Consider the following 16,426-nt stretch of genomic DNA (forward strand, 5'->3'; position numbering starts at 1 on the left):
TGCCATGTATGAGGTCAACCATGGTGGTGTCTGAGGCCACGACTGCCATGTCTGAGGTCACACCACTGCCATACCTGAGGTCACACCACTGCTGTGTCTGAGGTCACACCAGTGCCATGTATGAGGTCACACCACGATGGTGCCTGAGGTCACACCACTGCTGTGTCTGAGGTCACACCAGTGCCATACCTGAGGTCACACCACTACTGTGTCTGAGGTCACACCACTACTGTGTCTGAGGTCACACCAGTGCCATGTATGAGGTCACACCGCCGCTGTGTCTGAGGTCACACCAGTGCCATGTATGAGGTCACACCACTACTGTGTCTGAGGTCACACCAGTGCCATGTATGAGGTCACACCGCCGCTGTGTCTGAGGTCACACCAGTGCCATGTATGAGGTCACACCGCCGCTGTGTCTGAGGTCACACCAGTGCCATGTATGAGGCCACACAACTGCCATGTATGAGGTCACACCATGGTGGTCTCTGAGGTCACACCAGTGCCATGTATGAGGTCACACCGCCGCTGTGTCTGAGGTCACACCAGTGCCATGTATGAGGTCACACCATGCTGTGTCTGAGGTACACCTGCAGCAGTGCCCAAGGTAAAACTGCCGTCATGCCCCAGGAAAAACAGCAGCCCCCTTACCCTCCGGCCAGCCTGGGGAGCTGCCCCCCTGCACGCCAATGCCTGTCATCCTCTCGCCTGCTCCTTGCAGACATCTTTGGGTCTTTCTGCCCTGATCACACCCATGTCCTGGTGCTCCTCAGCGAGCGCTATGAAGTGTTCTACTTAAATAAAGGCCCATCAGTACCCCCTTGCAACAGCACGCTGCGTTCCCGTGTAAAAAGCCCTACTTCTGGCTCATTCCCCTGGCCACATGCAGCCATTCTTTTTTTCTCAGGTCTCCCAGGTCCTGCCTGGAGTACCGCTGCCGTCCTCCTGGGGCTACGGCATCCAAAGTTGCCCTGGATTGTGTGCAAACAGACCTCCTTGCTCGACTGTGGCATTTTCCCAGTGGACGTGGTGTAAATGATGTGGAACGTGTAATGCTGTGACTCAAGCAACCTTACAAGAAAGCGTTTCTGTCTCGCAGACAAATAGATACTGCTGGTCGACGCCTATTTATAGCGCTCCGGCACTGCAGGCAGCAAACCAGAGCAAGGCTGAGCGATCAGGAGAGGCCTTTCAGGGTTAAAAACAGAGAGATAAGAGAAAAACGGGGCCCGCTAGGTTTTAGTTCACTTTTTTTTTATTTTGACTGTAATGCAAACAGGCATAAGTATTCCATAAAATCAGAAGATCGGAACTATACAGAGAGAGGTGCATGCTTTAGAACAATGTGGATATCTTGCAAACAGAGCCAGAGTCAGTCCGAGAGAGGGGGCTGGAGTACATTGGACGAATGGCAGAGATTTTTAGCAGCATTGAGAGCTCAGAGGTAGGGGAAAACCATGTTTCTGACCGCTTAAAGCACTGGTATGATCAAATACAACACCGGCTCATCCCTGCTCCCACCGTCCCCACCCCTTTACTCCTCAGAAGAAACCTACCGTAGGATCACACGAAAAGCTACAAAATAAGCTAATCCCCCCCCCCACTTCCCCCTCCACACATACCTGTTTTATGGGATGCAAAGTGAGAGTAAAGACAACGTGCCAGTCTTAAATCACGGCATCATTTCCTAAACCAAATGAAGGCACAGTGACATGAGGAGGTGCGGAGGGGAGGGAGGAAGGAGTGGGAGGACCGGAGAGCAGCGAGAGGTTGGAGTCCCATCAAGCAGAGCAGAACTTACCCGCGTCCGAAGAGTTTAGAAAAACCTCTGCAACGGAAAGTTTGGAAGATGCCTGCCCCAAAGCTGCTATCCTTCACGGACCGGTCCCCTTTCTCGTCTCGGCACCGCTGCTCTTCAGGAAAAAGGCCACCAGAAAAAAAAATAATAAATCCAAGCCAACCTTTGAGGCTTATGCTTTTCAAAGGTGCCTAAGGGAATCGAGGGGATAAATCCCTGTTCCTATTACAAAAATTAATTGGCACTGAATATCAAATTCCCTGGGCGGCTGGCAGAACTCATGTTTCTAACTACATGCAATCTAAAAAGCAATGAGTCCTGGCTGAAAGTCATCTGACTCCGTTCATCTACTGCCTGGGGAATTGCGTACACTCCACAAGAGCCGGGGATGTTGCTGCGGACCAGGGAACCTATTCTCAAGCTCTTTTCAGCACACAGATCCCAGGGTTTTTTTTTTTTGAAGGCATCTCAAGGCAGCGGAGCACGTTTAACCTCGGGAATTGCGGGCGTTCGCCTATTTTGTAGAATTCTAGCAAAGCAGAAATTTTGCATCGAATTTCATTGGCTTCAAAGCCATCACTTCAATGCCGGGCACGGGGAGATTCTGAAACACTGTCTTCTGTTTCTGGAAATCCTGTTGAGTACTGTAAAGTGTGTTTTATTAAGACGTGATTCCATGCCACGATCACACAGAGACACAAATAAAAAAGCAGGTTCAGAAGCGAGTAGCGCTGATGCCTCTTGTTGGCGTCGAATACATATTAAGGCAGTTTTGTTGCCCTTGGAAAATTTTAAAATCTCCAATAGCAATTATTGTGGGGGACAAAATATTCGTTTTCATCCAAAACGTTTTGATACACCTGTCTTTTTTTTTTTTTTTTTTTTTTGCTTTTCCCCACCCAAAGCCGCCGCATGAAAACAAGGCAACAAAAACGGAGCCCCGAATCCGTTGCTCTTCCAGATCAACTCTTTCAGCATTTAGCCTTGACATTTTTAAAGTATTGAGAATGCCCCCAGAAGAAATACACTTTGCCCGGTGTTATTCACCAGCAGGTTGCTGAGCCAGCCCTACGGAGCCGTGTGTAATTCCTGCAGGCAGGAGTCTACCCGCAGCCCGGCCCCGCGCTCCTGCTCTTCCACCGCCCCACAACAGCTCCTCAAGCTTTGGCCCCGCGGACACGAGAGAAGCTCCCCGGTGTCCTGCCCACTTCCCCGCCGTGGTAATGAGGGGTAGCATCAAAGCCTTGGCCTGTAGGCTCCCGTCGAAGGAGGGATTCTCAGGGCAAGGCTCGCAGGTTCAATTTTCTTGCTTTTGAAGTGTTTCCTCCCTCCTCCCTCCCCGAAATCCGGCCATGAATGAGTAAGGCAGGAAAGCAGCAGCTCTCTCGCTGCTAAACAAGCTGCGGCTGCTCAGCTACGAACTCACAATCTGTGGGTTTTTTTATGTTTTGGTTTTTTTTTTTTTTTTCCCTGTGATTTCGGTGGCCCAAACTTCCATCGCAGCCAAACATCCGTAGGGGTGGAGGCCAAGAGTTTCTAGTCTACTTCGTTCCCGGCGCGGCAGGAAAAAGGTATATCTGCATTACAATGGTTAAACATTTCATGACTTGCCCTTGTACCCATGCTAAAATCAAGCCAATTTCGAACTCTGGTACTTGGGGAACCAAGTGCTTTAAAGCAGCAATCCCATTAGCTTTCTCCGGCTCCCCTGATTTCCCGTTAAATACACACGGCCATATGGAAGAAGCTAGAGCTCAGATCTCCCCGTGGAGGGTAGATTGCGAATGGATTACTGGAGTCATGCGTTGCAGGCAAGTGCAAGTGCAGATCGACACACGCAAAAATACTGCCATCGCGAAACTGCCGCTGCTGCCGTGAAAGCCTGATCCTGCAAGCTGCTGAAATCCCCGACGCCACCGAAGCCAGCGGGTGCGGAAGGCATTTTGTATCTGAGAGGACTCGGATCCTAAGACTAATTTTGTCCAAGTTCGGGAACGCAGTTTTCACGAGCCTTCAGCACTGGCCAAATTTTGCTCCCCCTGTTAGAGCAGAAGAAATTATTATAACCAAGCCAGAGTTACAGCGAAGTTGAATGGTCCTGAAAACGCGTCTCCATCTGTTCTGCAAAGGGACTGTGCTCCCCTCTGGAACTATCAAAGCAATTGCAAAGTTACCAGAGCAATTCTGAAGCTGAGAACTGGTCCCCAGTGAAGGCAGGAACGAAATTTAGTTTTGAGCATAAAATTCGCCTCCCACAAAACGCTGGGAACTCTCTGCAGCTTCCCCAGGGGTACCAGTCAGAGGACTGTAATGGCTTCAGTGGTCGTTAAGTCGGGAGGCAGCAGCTTGGGCCTGGTGCAAGTCCATGAGGCTTCAGCACAAACACGCCCTCTCCCCCAAAACAGCGTAATAAAAACGTGGGCTCCAGTCGGTGGTAGGTGTTCGCAGACCCGTGGCGCTCGCAGAAGGTGGTGTCCAGTTTGCACCCGCGCTCTAACCCTGCACGGGCTCCATACCCCTATAAAACCCCGTCGCCGGGAGATTAACGGCAGAGCACGGCGGAGCAGGGCTGTAAGTTCGCCCTCACCTATCCCAGGGGGAATTTGCCCACCGAGAATTTCACTTGTCAAACGAAGCCGTCGGCTCCCCTCCCCCCCAAGTCTGTGTGCCAGGAGCATCTCTGGAGAGAGCAGGAGCGGGGAGGGCAACCCCGCTGCAATAGTCTCTTCCCGGCACAAGGCACTGTAAGTCCATTGCCACCCCCCGGGCCCACCCTGGCTGAGCTGCACCTTTTGGCCGGGCAGACGGGGCCGGGAAGGAGAAAGGAGGGCTCTCCAGAGGGAAGCGGTGGAGGGAGACTGGGATGGGGCGAGAGGTGTCGCGTACTAACAGTAAAGGAACTATCGGAGCGATGACAGTTAGACTGGACACAGGTTCATGCAGCTCCCGTCTCTTGCCATCTCCTCTTCTGCACATTGGCTCAGGACACAAGTTTGCTGGGCGTGCACGGCCGCGTTGGCTCGCACTGCTCTGGGTGTGGGCACAGTCCCCTGCTCGCCCCTGGGGACGTGGAGGCACAGGATAGGGGACGGGCACCGTGGACAGCCCAAACTCAAACCCCATTTCTCTGGCCAGTATGAATGCGACCGGCTCGGTTCCTCTCGTGCGACGAGCTCAGGCCTACCCAGCAACGATCGTGGAGGTGTTGTCTTTGCGAGTCTACTCCTGATGGCAGAAGTCTCATTATTTTCCCGCTGTCTCTCATAAATTGAAGAACAACAAACTCCCAGGCAGTCCTTCTGGGGAGATGAAACCTTTGAAGTCATCAACAACACAGGCAGTAGATACCCTTGCACTGAATGAACAAATTATTTTTCCCTGCTAGTGGACACAGCAGGTTGGGAAAACAGAGAACCGTTTTCCCATGAGTTTTCAAGTTCATATATAACTTCCTGTGGACATTTGAAAAACCTACGAATTAAAATCTTTGAGAAAAAAACACCTCACTTCACGGTGTCTTGAAAAATCAAACCTCCTGGGGAGCGAAAAGGAGCTGAGCTGCTGCAAAGCAGGCAGTGGTGGACATCCTCCAGGAGAGGGACTGGGACATTGGATCAGGCTGGGTGTCCATCAGGTCCAGGAGGCAGGAGCTGCATGGGGCTGGGCAGGAGCCTGGACGGGCAGTGGGGACCCGGAGGTGACAGATTCGTGACCCAAGTGCCCGAGAGGCACAATCCCCTCCATGCATGACACCCCCGAGCAGCTGATGGCACTGGTCTGCGGCAGACCCCACCTCGCTCTCTGCTGTTTATGCATGCTGGAGATATTGTAGCTACACCCACGCGTCAGAAATGTCACACCGAGATGAGCAGAGTCTAGACAACTGGTGGAAGAGCCGCATTTGTGGAATGATAAAGCAGATCCGCAAGTTTATTTCCCCCTTAGCTGTGGAAGAAAATTAAGCTCGAGGGGAGTGCGAAGCCCCTGCAGGTAAGGGGGATGAAGGAGAAGTTAAGACGTCTGAGGCTGACTCAACAAAAAACCAATGAATCAGAATTCCCAGTGGTGCGGCTTGCGAGGAGCGAACGGTCCAGGCAGAGGGAGCAGAGAGGCAGCCGGAGCTCTGGGGACATATTCACTTCATGGACCTTCACGGCAGGGAGGGTTTTTCTTCTCCAGGGCCAGACAGGCTGGCCTTAGACCAGCATTTCCCTTCCAAAGGGCTCTGAAGGACTCACCTACCCTCATGCCTGTTGAACTTGAGGCAGCTTTGGCTGCCTGCCCTGCACAGACACCCCCTGGAGATCCCACCAAAGGCAAGGCACACACCTTGTTCCTTTCTCCACTGCTTTCACTGGTGGCTCAGGTGGAACGGGGAGACAGAGGTGGGAAGCTTTGGGGTGCGGGAGAAGCAAAGGCAATCCATCTCAGACACAGGCTGCAGCAGCAACATGATTTCCAGATGGGAGATGTTACAGCGATACAGGCAGAAGGCAGGACAGGAGAAAACTAATTGCCAGCAACGCAGGATGAGCTGGAAAGAGGACGAAGACAAGGGCATTTCTTTGGGCACTACCTCCTCTTCAGGTTGTATCGCCCCTTCTACTTAAAGGAGGGCCAGAGCACTGAGTCTAGAGACAGAATAAAATTTCCCCAAAAGGAGGGATGAGTTTGAATTCGTTTTTCAGCTCTGTTTCTGCAGCCACAGCACTGGGGGGTGGGTAGGACCAGGCTTGCTGGATGTTGCCGGCTCTAGGGCCAGGGAGCTGGCTCCAAGGACAGGACCTCTGCCCAAATTCACACATCCCAGCAGCAAAGGGACTCAGCTCCCCCATCCCACTGCCTGCCCCAGGGACTAGGGCACAACCCGCAGAGGTGGACCAGGGGCTGCCCTTTTCCCTGTCCCGTCCTCTTTCGCCACCAGGTCACAAAAGTCCCCAGGCGGTGACGCAAACCTGGCCTTCCACCTGGCTCCAAACCCTGCTGCGGCCGCCCCGCCAGCCCAGCGAGCTCGGCTCTGGCCACACCGTGGCAGCATTCATTCGCATTGTACGCCACGCTGGATGCTCTGCTGGGACCAGCAAAACTGGATCTCAAATTCTCCCACCGCCTGGGAGGCCTCGTGCTCCTGGATTTTGGGCTGGGGCTGCTTCAAGAATTCAAGGAGTCGAAGTTGCGGAAGACGGTCACAGCACACGGAGACGTGGCCAGCCAAGCAGCAGGAAAGGGCAGGAGGTCCTGGCTGAGGGTGGGGATAACGGCACAGCCTGGGGGCAGGGGAGCCAGCACGGCTTGTACCACGGACTGGGAGAGCAGCAAACCTCCTGCAGCTCTTTTTTTGTTCCAACTTTAGCTTAGGGCAGACAATCTTAGCCCTCTGAAAGCGAAGCTCACCATTGCAGCTGCTGGACAAACCCTCTGCCGTCGCCGGCGCAGGTGCTTCGCTCCACACGAGCGTCGGTGCACAGCGCGGCAGAGCGGGGTGGGAGGGAAGGGTCAGCATCCCCCAGCTCAAAACATCAACCCCCTATCCCTGCTTCCAGCAAGAGCTGCAGCCATGCCCTGCTGTCCTCCTCCTGGCAGTGAGGGAGGACAAACCTTCTTCGGGGTGAGGAAGGGAGGAGAGGGAGGAAGGACACACAAGGTGACGCACGCTTTACCTTGCGGACAGCTTTTCTCTGTTAAAGGGACTGCCACCTTTCTGTGATCCTGTCAACAGATTGCTTTTGGGGCCGGATTTTTGCAGCAGGGCTGAGGTGCGAGCCTGTCAGAGCCCAGCATCACGCCGCATCTTTGCAGCCGATCTCACCTCCCTTCTCACATGAGATGTCCCGGCAGAGACAGCTCGTGCCGCTGGCAGGTGGCGCAGAGCCTACGGAGGGGACTGGCTTGCCACCGAGATGCCACATGTATTCCTTTTGGCAGGCAGGTCGCTCCGTGCTGGCCCTTTCTGCTCCAGAAGGTGTGGAAGTGGCTGGGGTCTGCTGTCCCAGAACGGCTCATAGGACCGCGCTGAGGTGGAGCTGACGCTTCCTGGGCTTTCAAGAGTCCTCGGTCAGCAGATCCTCACCAAGGACACTGTAACCCTCCAAGCGATGCCTTCCAAATGGGCTTTTTTACCAGGAGGTGCCTCTTGCAGCCGGGGTTGGAGCTGCTTCTCTCCCATCCTCGTGGCTTTCCAGCCTCACCCGGCAGAGGGTTCACGCGTTCACAGCATGCAAAGCGCTGGGATGCAGCCGGGCCCGGAATGTCTCCCACCAGCATGGTGGCTGCAGATCACATACCTCCTGTAAAGCCTTCAGGAGGACAGCCTGGCCAAGCAGCAGTCATTGCCAGGAGTTTTTCCCTAGAATACACATCAGCCTGTGCGTTCAGTGCTCGGCTCCCCCGTGGGAGGACTTTCATGCCGGCAAAGTGGGGATTGAGCAAAAGGAGAGGGTCACGGGGAACAGGGAGCAGAGAAGGAGGCAAACATAGCACAGCGTCCGTTTAGGAGAAATCATGACACACGAATCAGAGACATCCCACCCTTTGGATCAAAACAGACACATTTGGACCCACGCTGCTTGGGGCGGGGCGGGGGATGAACAAAGTTCACAGGCACGAGGGCATCGCACATCATCTGCCCCCAGCCTCGGGCATGTGCCCAGGTCTGTACAAGTCCAAAGGAAAGCCACGAAAACGCAAGGATTCAGCCAAGCCCCGAGCTGGAGAAAGGGGGAGCCTGGGGGGAACAACCCTCAGGCCTGGTCAAGCGGCAACACCTAGCTATCGCCCAGCCCCTGCCACCTCTGCTCTCCCCCGAAACACCAAAACCGCGGATGATCACAAAGGTGGTGGTTTCATGCAGCTGCAGAATGCCCTCATGAGAAGAAGGAGAAACGTGAAGTTCTGTTAAGAGCCACTGCGGGTTATAAAGCCATCGTACTTCAGTGGGGAAACCCAGGGGAGGGAAAGGGGGTGAAAAGAAACCTCCACAGGACAAGAGAGAGCGCAAGAGAAAGAGGAAGAAAAGGAAATGAAAATCATCATCATCATCATCATCATCAGGACACAACAACAGGACGAGAGACAGAGCGCTTTCCATGGGCAGTTCCCCGCGGAAAAGGAGCCACCGTGTCCATGAAATACAAAACCCAGTGCCCTCCGGCTGGAGGGGGCAGCAGGTGCTGGGACTGGTTTGGCATCCCCTTGGGGCGAAGGGTCCGGTTAGGAGCAGAAAACCCTGCAAGGGAAAGGGGAGAAAGGCTGGCCTTAGACGGAGCCGTGAGGAGCGTCTGGGACTACGGACTTCCCGAGGGACGGTGTTGTAGCTGGGAATTTACAGAGCCCTTTGCAGCGGGGTGAGTTGGGCAGGTATAAACCCCTGATCCCTACCTAGAGATGGGAAACTGAGGCGCTCTGTATACAGTGCAGACCCCAGAGTATGTCCCGCGTTGGAGAAAACCTCCTACCAAACCTCAGGGATGTTGGGAAACCCCCTGCGGGTCAGCAGGGCCCTACACGGCACAGCCAGGAGCGCAGGGAAGGGGTCGCACCCCCGGCTGCCGAGAGCCAGGACGAGGAGCAAGATCCATGCAGCCGCTCATCCTTTATCCTAAATAATCCTCCTGCTCAGGCAGGGAAAATCCCACCGAGGCAGAGCTGAGCAAATGGCAGGACATGGTGGAGCAGAAACAAACACAGCAAATGTCAAGGTTTTTTTACTTCTTATAGTTGTTTTTACAACAGCAGAAATAAAAGTCTCCAGATCTTTCCTAAACGGGCACGCAGCGGCCTGGAGACCTCTCCCACCACTGGGTACCAGCCACCTGGAGCCAGCCAGGTCCCCCCCACCGCCGGCTCTGGAGCTGGGGACACAGCCACCCCTCGCCACGGATCCTCCAAACCTTCCAGCCCGGCATCCGCTGGGGGAGCGGAGGCGGGCGGCGGGCAGGGCTTTTGCTTCCCATCGCCGTTTGGATGGGACCGTCAGCTCCGAGCACCTTGGTACGGCGGGTGCGATAACCCGGGAAGGCCGGGGGGGATTTGTCCTAGCGAGGTGACAGCTATTTCAGAGCCTCTGCTTCCAGTGCAAAAATCCAATGTCTTTTTCTCCGCCCTCTGCTATAAGAAGGACCGCCCGTGCGCAGAAGTTAAAACTCCCGTCCCCATCCCGCAGCCCACGCCCTTGGGAGACGATTGCAGGGGTTAAAATACACATCTCAACTCACTCATCCGTATCTTTTTTGCTCTCCTCAATGAATGCAATGGACTCGGATCTAAGGCGGTTAGTCACTTCGTACGTACGCAGGGTGACTCCAAAAATATCCTCGTGGTACCGGCTGTCATCCTGGAACAGAGGACGGGAGAGGGGCAGCGGGGAAAAAGGAGTATTTTACAAACGGTCGGGGTTGCTGCGGCACCAGAAAGCTCCTGTAGGTACCAAATATGCAGCAAGTCTTCTGGGGCCTGTCACAAGAGCTGGTGGGACAGGCAGGACAGAGGGGCAGGAAGGAGCAGGGAGGAGAAATGACCTCCCCAAGGTCACACCGTGGGGCTGCTCGGTGCATTCGAGCTCCTCAACTGCTGGCAACCCAGGGACTCGCCCAGCCATCAGGGGCACAAGTAGACCAAGGACAGACCGCGCATGAGAGCGTTTGCTTGGAAACCAGCTAAAAATGTGGCTCTGGGCTCCCTCGGTGTGTGGGGAGATGGTTCGGGAGGGGTAGTCCCGCAGGAATGGGGCCGAGTTGTCCTCCTGGGCAGAAGCAGAGCTGTTCGAGCATCCGTCCTCAGGCTTGTGCCCCAAACCCAGCTCAATTCTGCTTCAGCTGCAACATCTGCAGCAACGTGTGTTTGCCCAGGGGCAGCATCCCCCAGCCCCCCAGGCAGCGGAGGGGGACGCTGTTAGCTTGCTGTGATGACAGAGGGACAGCGGGGACTTAACCAGGTGAAAAAGCCCTGTCTGGGCCACCAGATGCTGCCAAAAGAGCTTGTGTCAGTGCTCAGCACAGCACCAGGCTCATCGCAGGAGCCCGGCACCGGCTGCAGCCTGGAGCAGAGCCCCTGCAAAGCGAGGTCACATCCACTGCGCACCCAACGCCGCGGAAGATCACGCTCCCGACCTTGCCCGGGTGCAGGCAGTGTAGCGGGGGGACGGACTGCGTTTACCCCCCTGGCACCCGTCTCCTGGGTGCTGCCCCTCCTGCAGGAGGAGGCACCAGGTGCGGCGCCGGTGGCAGGAGCTCGCCCGGTGTCTGGTGGCGCGGATGCCACTCACCCGCAGCTTGCTGATGAAAGCGCCTGCCTCCTCCACCGACAGCTGGCCCTGCTGCCTCACGATGCGCTGAACGGTCTTGAGGACGTCCCCGGCCATGGTGACATCCCCGCAGACGTAGATGTGGCCTCCCTGCTCCTTCAGCGCTTTGAACACCGTGTGGGCCAGCTGCTCCTGTAACACGTCCTGCACGTATTTCTAGAGGGAGGAGGGGGGGGTGGAAGCTGAGGTTAACTGCGGCTTCTCAGCCCATCCACCTGCGTGCTCTGGCCAGCTTTGTGTGCAGCCGCTGCCGTGGGGGCAGCAGTGCGACGTGACCCCCGCTTTGGGGGAGCATGCCTGCGCCTTGCAGCACCCGCGACGATGGAACAGAGATGGGGAAAGCAGCAAAGCATCGTTTTGCTCTTGCATTTTCACGCCTTCGCCATCTATCTCATTGCCAGGCCTGCTCGGGTGGCGGTGGAGATTTAGACCAAATGAGCCGGCAACGAGCGCTGGCAGCCCAGAAACCCCCCGCAGCCCGGGCTGCATCCCCAGCAGCGTGGCCAGCAGGGTGAGGGGGGGGATTCTGCCCCTCTGCTCCGCTCTGTGAGGCCCCCCTGCAGTGCTGCCTCCAGCGCTGGGGCACCAACAGCAGAAGGACACGGAGCTGTTGGAGCGGGGCCAGAGGAGGCCCCGGAGCTGCTGGGAGGGCTGGAGCCCCTCTGCTGTGGGGACAGGCTGAGAGAGCTGGGGGGGGTTCAGCCTGGAGAAGAGAAGGCTCCGGGGAGACCTTGGAGCCCCTTCCAGTCCCTGAAGGGGCTCCAGGAAAGCTGGGGAGGGACTCTGGAGCAGGGAGGGGAGCCACAGGATCACAGGGAATGGTTTTACACTGGAAGAGGGGAGATTGAGATGAGATGTGAGGCAGCAATTCTTTGCTGCGAGGGGGGTGAGCCCCTGGCCCAGGTTGCCCAGAGAAGCTGTGGCTGCCCCATCCCTGGAGGGGTTCAAGGCCAGGTTGGCCGGGGCTTGGAGCAACCTGGGCTGGTGGGAGGTGTCCCTGCCCAGGGGCAGGGGGTGGCACTGGATGGGCTTTAAGGTCCCTTCCAACACAAACCGTTCTATGATTCTGTTTGTGGTGACATCCCTCCTTTCCCGCCTGCTTGGGAGGCTGTGCCTTTCCCCTCCTCATCTGCTCCTACCTGGTGAGGATGGCTGCAGCCCTCCAGGGCCCAGCGTGAGCAACGTGGGCACACATTCAGGCTGGCGCAGGGATGGGATGTGCCCTGGGAACGGGGTTGCACGGGGAATGGCACGATCCTGCGCACACTTACGCAACCAGAGCCTCCCAGGACATGAACCGCCATGGCTGTGCCAAGGAACCGGCATCTCCACACCGTGCCGGCTGGCCATGGCCACCCAGGGCTGCACACCAGGACCGGAGCTGTGCCCGCCACGCACCTTTGGTTTGTCCGGTTCCCGGGAGTAGGCTGTGTACAGCTCTCTGAAGACACCTTGGGTTTTGGCAAAGAGCGTCTCCTCTTTGTAAATGTGGTCGATCCTGGACTGCCGGCAGCCAAATACCAGGACCATAGGACAAGGCTTCAGACCTGGGGGGAAGATGGGGAAAGCAGTTAGTCCGGGGACCCCCCAACACCCACTTTTTGCAAGCCATCTCCCTCCAGATCTGCCAGCAGCCCCAGCGCCCTGTACAAGACTGCCAGGAGCCTTCCCTGGCCAAACTGGGAGGGAGGGAAAACCAGCAAGGAGAGGGAAAACCAACTGCCTGAGCCAGTGCATGGCCTGGGGTCACACGGCAGGGGCGCTTCTGCCAGGTTTTGAGGAGAAATTAAACTTTTTTTCTTCCTAAATGGTCAAACTGATCAGTGAAAAAATGTATATTTTACATGAATCTACATTAAATGACCTTTAAAACCCAACGCCAGCACTACAGTACTGCCGTAAATAACTCGCAAAGTTTTCCAGGAGGATATTCATGGAGTTCGTTTTGGGGGTTCGGGCTGACCTCTGCGCCTGCACTTGGGACAGCTGCTGCGTCGAGAAGCCCTTTGGCTCTGCTGGGGCAGCCCAGGCAGGAGGCTGGACCCCCATCCCCACCAGCCCAGCGCTCCCGAGCTCTGTTTGAGATGAGAAGCAGGAGGAACGAGCATTGACCCACCTTTGTGCTGGATTTCAAAAAGCCGCTGCTGCCAGAAACTCCGGAAAGGGGCGATGCCGGTGCCGGGACCGATGAGGATGCAGGGCACCTGGGGATCCTGCGGCAGGTGGAACCCGGGCGCACTGCACACACCGAAGACACCAGTTAGACCCAAGGATGGGTCTAACTGGTGTCTAGCAGTTAGCAGTCTAGCAGGATGCTCCCTCCCTCACCTCTGCCCACAGCAAGCTGGGACACTGCCCAGAGAGGGAAGGGCGAAAAAACGAGGTGAAATCCCAGAAAGTGACATTTTAGCGCAGAAGAACTGCACCCGAGAGGGACCCGTTTGCTCACAAATCCAGCCCTGTTTTCTTGGCACCTTTAGTGCTTTGCAAAGAAGAATCGAGGGCAAAGAGCTCGTCCTGCAAGGGTGGGGGGAGTCACCCCATCTTTTTCACCCCTTGCCTTGTGTGGACCACTTACCCTCTTACAAAACAGGGCACTACTTCATCGGTCTGTATCCGATTGAGCCAAGAGGAGCAGACTCCGTGGTGGATTGGTCCTTCTCCGTCTAGGAGGGGAGGGAAGGAGGTCTGTACTTGACATACCAACAAATTACTCCAGTCGCCTTCCTTTCTGCAACCCTCCCCGCCACATCCCACACGAACATCTCACTGAAATGGTTAGTATGCCTGCATACATTATCCATGAACTTGGTAGAAGTTTGGCGCTTGGATCCCTCTGTGGAGCTACCCAGGTTCACCCAGGACCCATCCCTGGGATAGCTGCACCTCCACAATACTTAGGAAACACCCAACTTCTCTTTGGTCCTTTTTGGCAGAAGCAACACCATGCTGTGGTGCTACCAGACACAAGGCCTCCATGGCAGCCCCAGATGAATGGCCAGCGTCTCCCCCTGTGTCCTTCCTGCTGCAGGGATGGTGGGGCTGTGTCCATTGACACCATGACCAGGGCTGCGTGGACACACCAGCGTTTGCACAGGTACAGAAATCTGGCTGGTTGTGTCAATGTGGACTTTGGTTTGGGCAAACAAATGATCCCACATGGAGCTTGGAGCCACCATGGCTGGTGTGTTGCTGGTACCTGACCCAGATCTGCCATCTCTGCAATACACTGCCCTTTGATGGATGGCCATTCTTCACAACCTGGGGACAGCAGTGTTATGGGTTGAAGGAAACTAGTTACTGCAGCAGGTAGTAAGGCTTTAAAATAACATCTCTCTGCCAAAGACCATGTGGTGCTGCTCATCTGCCAAAGCTTTTCCTCTGCTCCCCACACAAAGCCTGTCTCCTCTGACCCCTGCGTGAGCACGGTACCTCTCGTGCGGTAGGAGACCACTGCCACGGTGAGGTGGACCTCGCCTGGGTACATCTCTGGGGAGGAACTGATGGAGTAGTAGCGTGGTTGGAGGAGGGGGAGCTGTGTGAGCAGCAGCGTGGAGGGCATCTGCACTGAGGGGAACTCCTCCAGCACCTCCACGATGGTGGGGTTCTTGGACCACTTCCATTCCTCGTACTCCTGCAAACCCTGCAGCCAGGGAAAGAGGGAGGGAGGGAGGAGAGAGTTGCAGCATCAATCTTTTCCAAGCCAGGTGCCTTTACCGATATCCCACCAGGCCTGTGGTGACGCTGGGGTGGGTGGCAGTGAAGGTAGGCAGGAGGAGCCCTGCTGCCATGAGCAGAGACTCAGCCTAACCACAGCGTGCCATAAAAATGCCCTGGGGTTGTGGCTGTCCTCAGGGCTTTGAGGAACGTGGATCTTGGGGCCTGAGGCTTTACCTTGCTAAGAACCTGCAGGCGTTTCTTCTCTTTGTCACTGGTGGCCAACAAAGCGAACTGCTGCAGCAGCAAGGGTGTGGGAGGGGTGGTGATGTCCAAATAGTATTTAAAAGCCTGGAAGATGGTGCATGGTGGGACACGGTTCTCGTCTGTCCAGTTACTGATGACACCTGCCAGGAGGTAATTCAGCACAACCATAGGATCAGCTGAGCATGACAGCCAAGGTGGACAAATCCTTGCTTTCATTCCCCCTTATCAGCTCTGAGACAGTGAATGATGAAGAGCTGGAAAGAAGAGTCAAAGAGATATCCTCATGCTACAAGTGAGATGCTGTACAATGAGCACAAATATGAGTTTAATATTCCACCACCTCCAGCATCGGTCACTCTGAGTTAATACTGTTTTCCATCTCCTGTAACACTGTGCATAGCGGTAGGGCCTCAGACTTATCCATGAAGTACAGTGTTGGGATGGTCCATCAAGGTCCCTTAACTCTTCTTTCCAGTCCTAGATGTTGTTCTTTCTATGTGAATATAAACACTTTTAATTTTTCTGAAGAACAAGGAAATATCTTCTCCCCAGGGCCCTGCTCATCCTTTGAACCCTTGCTCTACACCGCAAATGCAGATAAGCAATGGCTCTGGGCAGAAAAAAGTTGAAGGAGGTGCTCCCAGTCCAGGCAAATGCATCAGTGAGGTGGGAAATGATTTCTCCTGGGGGCCACCTACCTCCCCGAGGAGCTACAAGAACCACTACAAGGGACAGGTGAGGAGGAGAGAGGCCACGTCTATGTAGAGGTGACCCTGGTTACCTAGAGCCGTGTTCCTCTCCTCCAGGAGCTCCACCTTCACCAGCTGGTTGGCCGGAGGAGCATCCTCAAGCCTGTCGATCAGGGCATTGACCAAGTCTTCATGGTTCCCTGGAAACACGCCCAAGTGGTCCCCGGGCAGGTACTGCAGCTCCTGGTGTCCGTTGGTGTGGAGGCGCAGGAAAATTGTCAAGCGACTACAGGGAAAGGAGAAAAAGCAGGATGTGCTTTGGGGGAGTCCTTCGGGGAGTTGCTGAGCTCCGGCCTCAAGAGCCACTGGCTGAGCTGGGCCGTGGTGGCATGTCCAAGCCCTGGAGCCCTGCTGAGCACGTCAGCAAAGTAACAGCAGGGAACTTAGAAAGGACACTGCAGTGTCCGCCTCCCCTCAGGGACTTTTGAAAAGGGGAAAATCGGTTTAACCTCTTGCTTCAGCAATTTTATCCTGTCTATGCATGCACCCTGCTGCTCCACAAGTGCAGCCACCCACCTTCTCATCCCTACGGGCAGGAGGTTAATTTATGGAGCGGCAGAGATTTCACTCTCTAAGGAGGCAGGAAACGCCCTTCCCCGGGTTAACGTGGCTTCCAGCCTCGGTGATGACTTGCACAAAGGTGGTACCCATGGG

The 16,426-nt window shown here is 55.5% G+C and overlaps 1 protein-coding gene across 6 annotated transcripts in view; it reads right to left on the reverse strand.

The window, feature by feature from the left end:
* Nucleotides 1-1,248: 1,248 nt before the first annotated feature.
* Nucleotides 1,249-16,426, reverse strand: part of NOS1 (nitric oxide synthase 1) — an 82,340-nt gene continuing 67,162 nt past the window's right edge. For all 6 annotated transcript variants that reach the window (XM_063350559.1, XM_063350562.1, XM_063350558.1 and 3 more), the window contains exons 21-29: nucleotides 15,805-15,998; nucleotides 14,994-15,163; nucleotides 14,532-14,742; nucleotides 13,678-13,765; nucleotides 13,216-13,337; nucleotides 12,498-12,646; nucleotides 11,061-11,255; nucleotides 10,012-10,130; nucleotides 1,249-9,023 (exon numbers count right to left, since the gene is read on the reverse strand). In XM_063350559.1, coding sequence (XP_063206629.1) covers nucleotides 9,008-9,023; nucleotides 10,012-10,130; nucleotides 11,061-11,255; nucleotides 12,498-12,646; nucleotides 13,216-13,337; nucleotides 13,678-13,765; nucleotides 14,532-14,742; nucleotides 14,994-15,163; nucleotides 15,805-15,998 — 1,264 coding nt within the window. In that variant the 3' untranslated portion in view covers nucleotides 1,249-9,007. The remainder of the gene's footprint in view (nucleotides 9,024-10,011; nucleotides 10,131-11,060; nucleotides 11,256-12,497; nucleotides 12,647-13,215; nucleotides 13,338-13,677; nucleotides 13,766-14,531; nucleotides 14,743-14,993; nucleotides 15,164-15,804; nucleotides 15,999-16,426) is intronic.

Source organism: Chroicocephalus ridibundus, chromosome 13, assembly GCF_963924245.1.
Source record: "Chroicocephalus ridibundus chromosome 13, bChrRid1.1, whole genome shotgun sequence".
In the NCBI taxonomy this organism is placed as follows: Eukaryota; Metazoa; Chordata; class Aves; order Charadriiformes; family Laridae; genus Chroicocephalus; species Chroicocephalus ridibundus.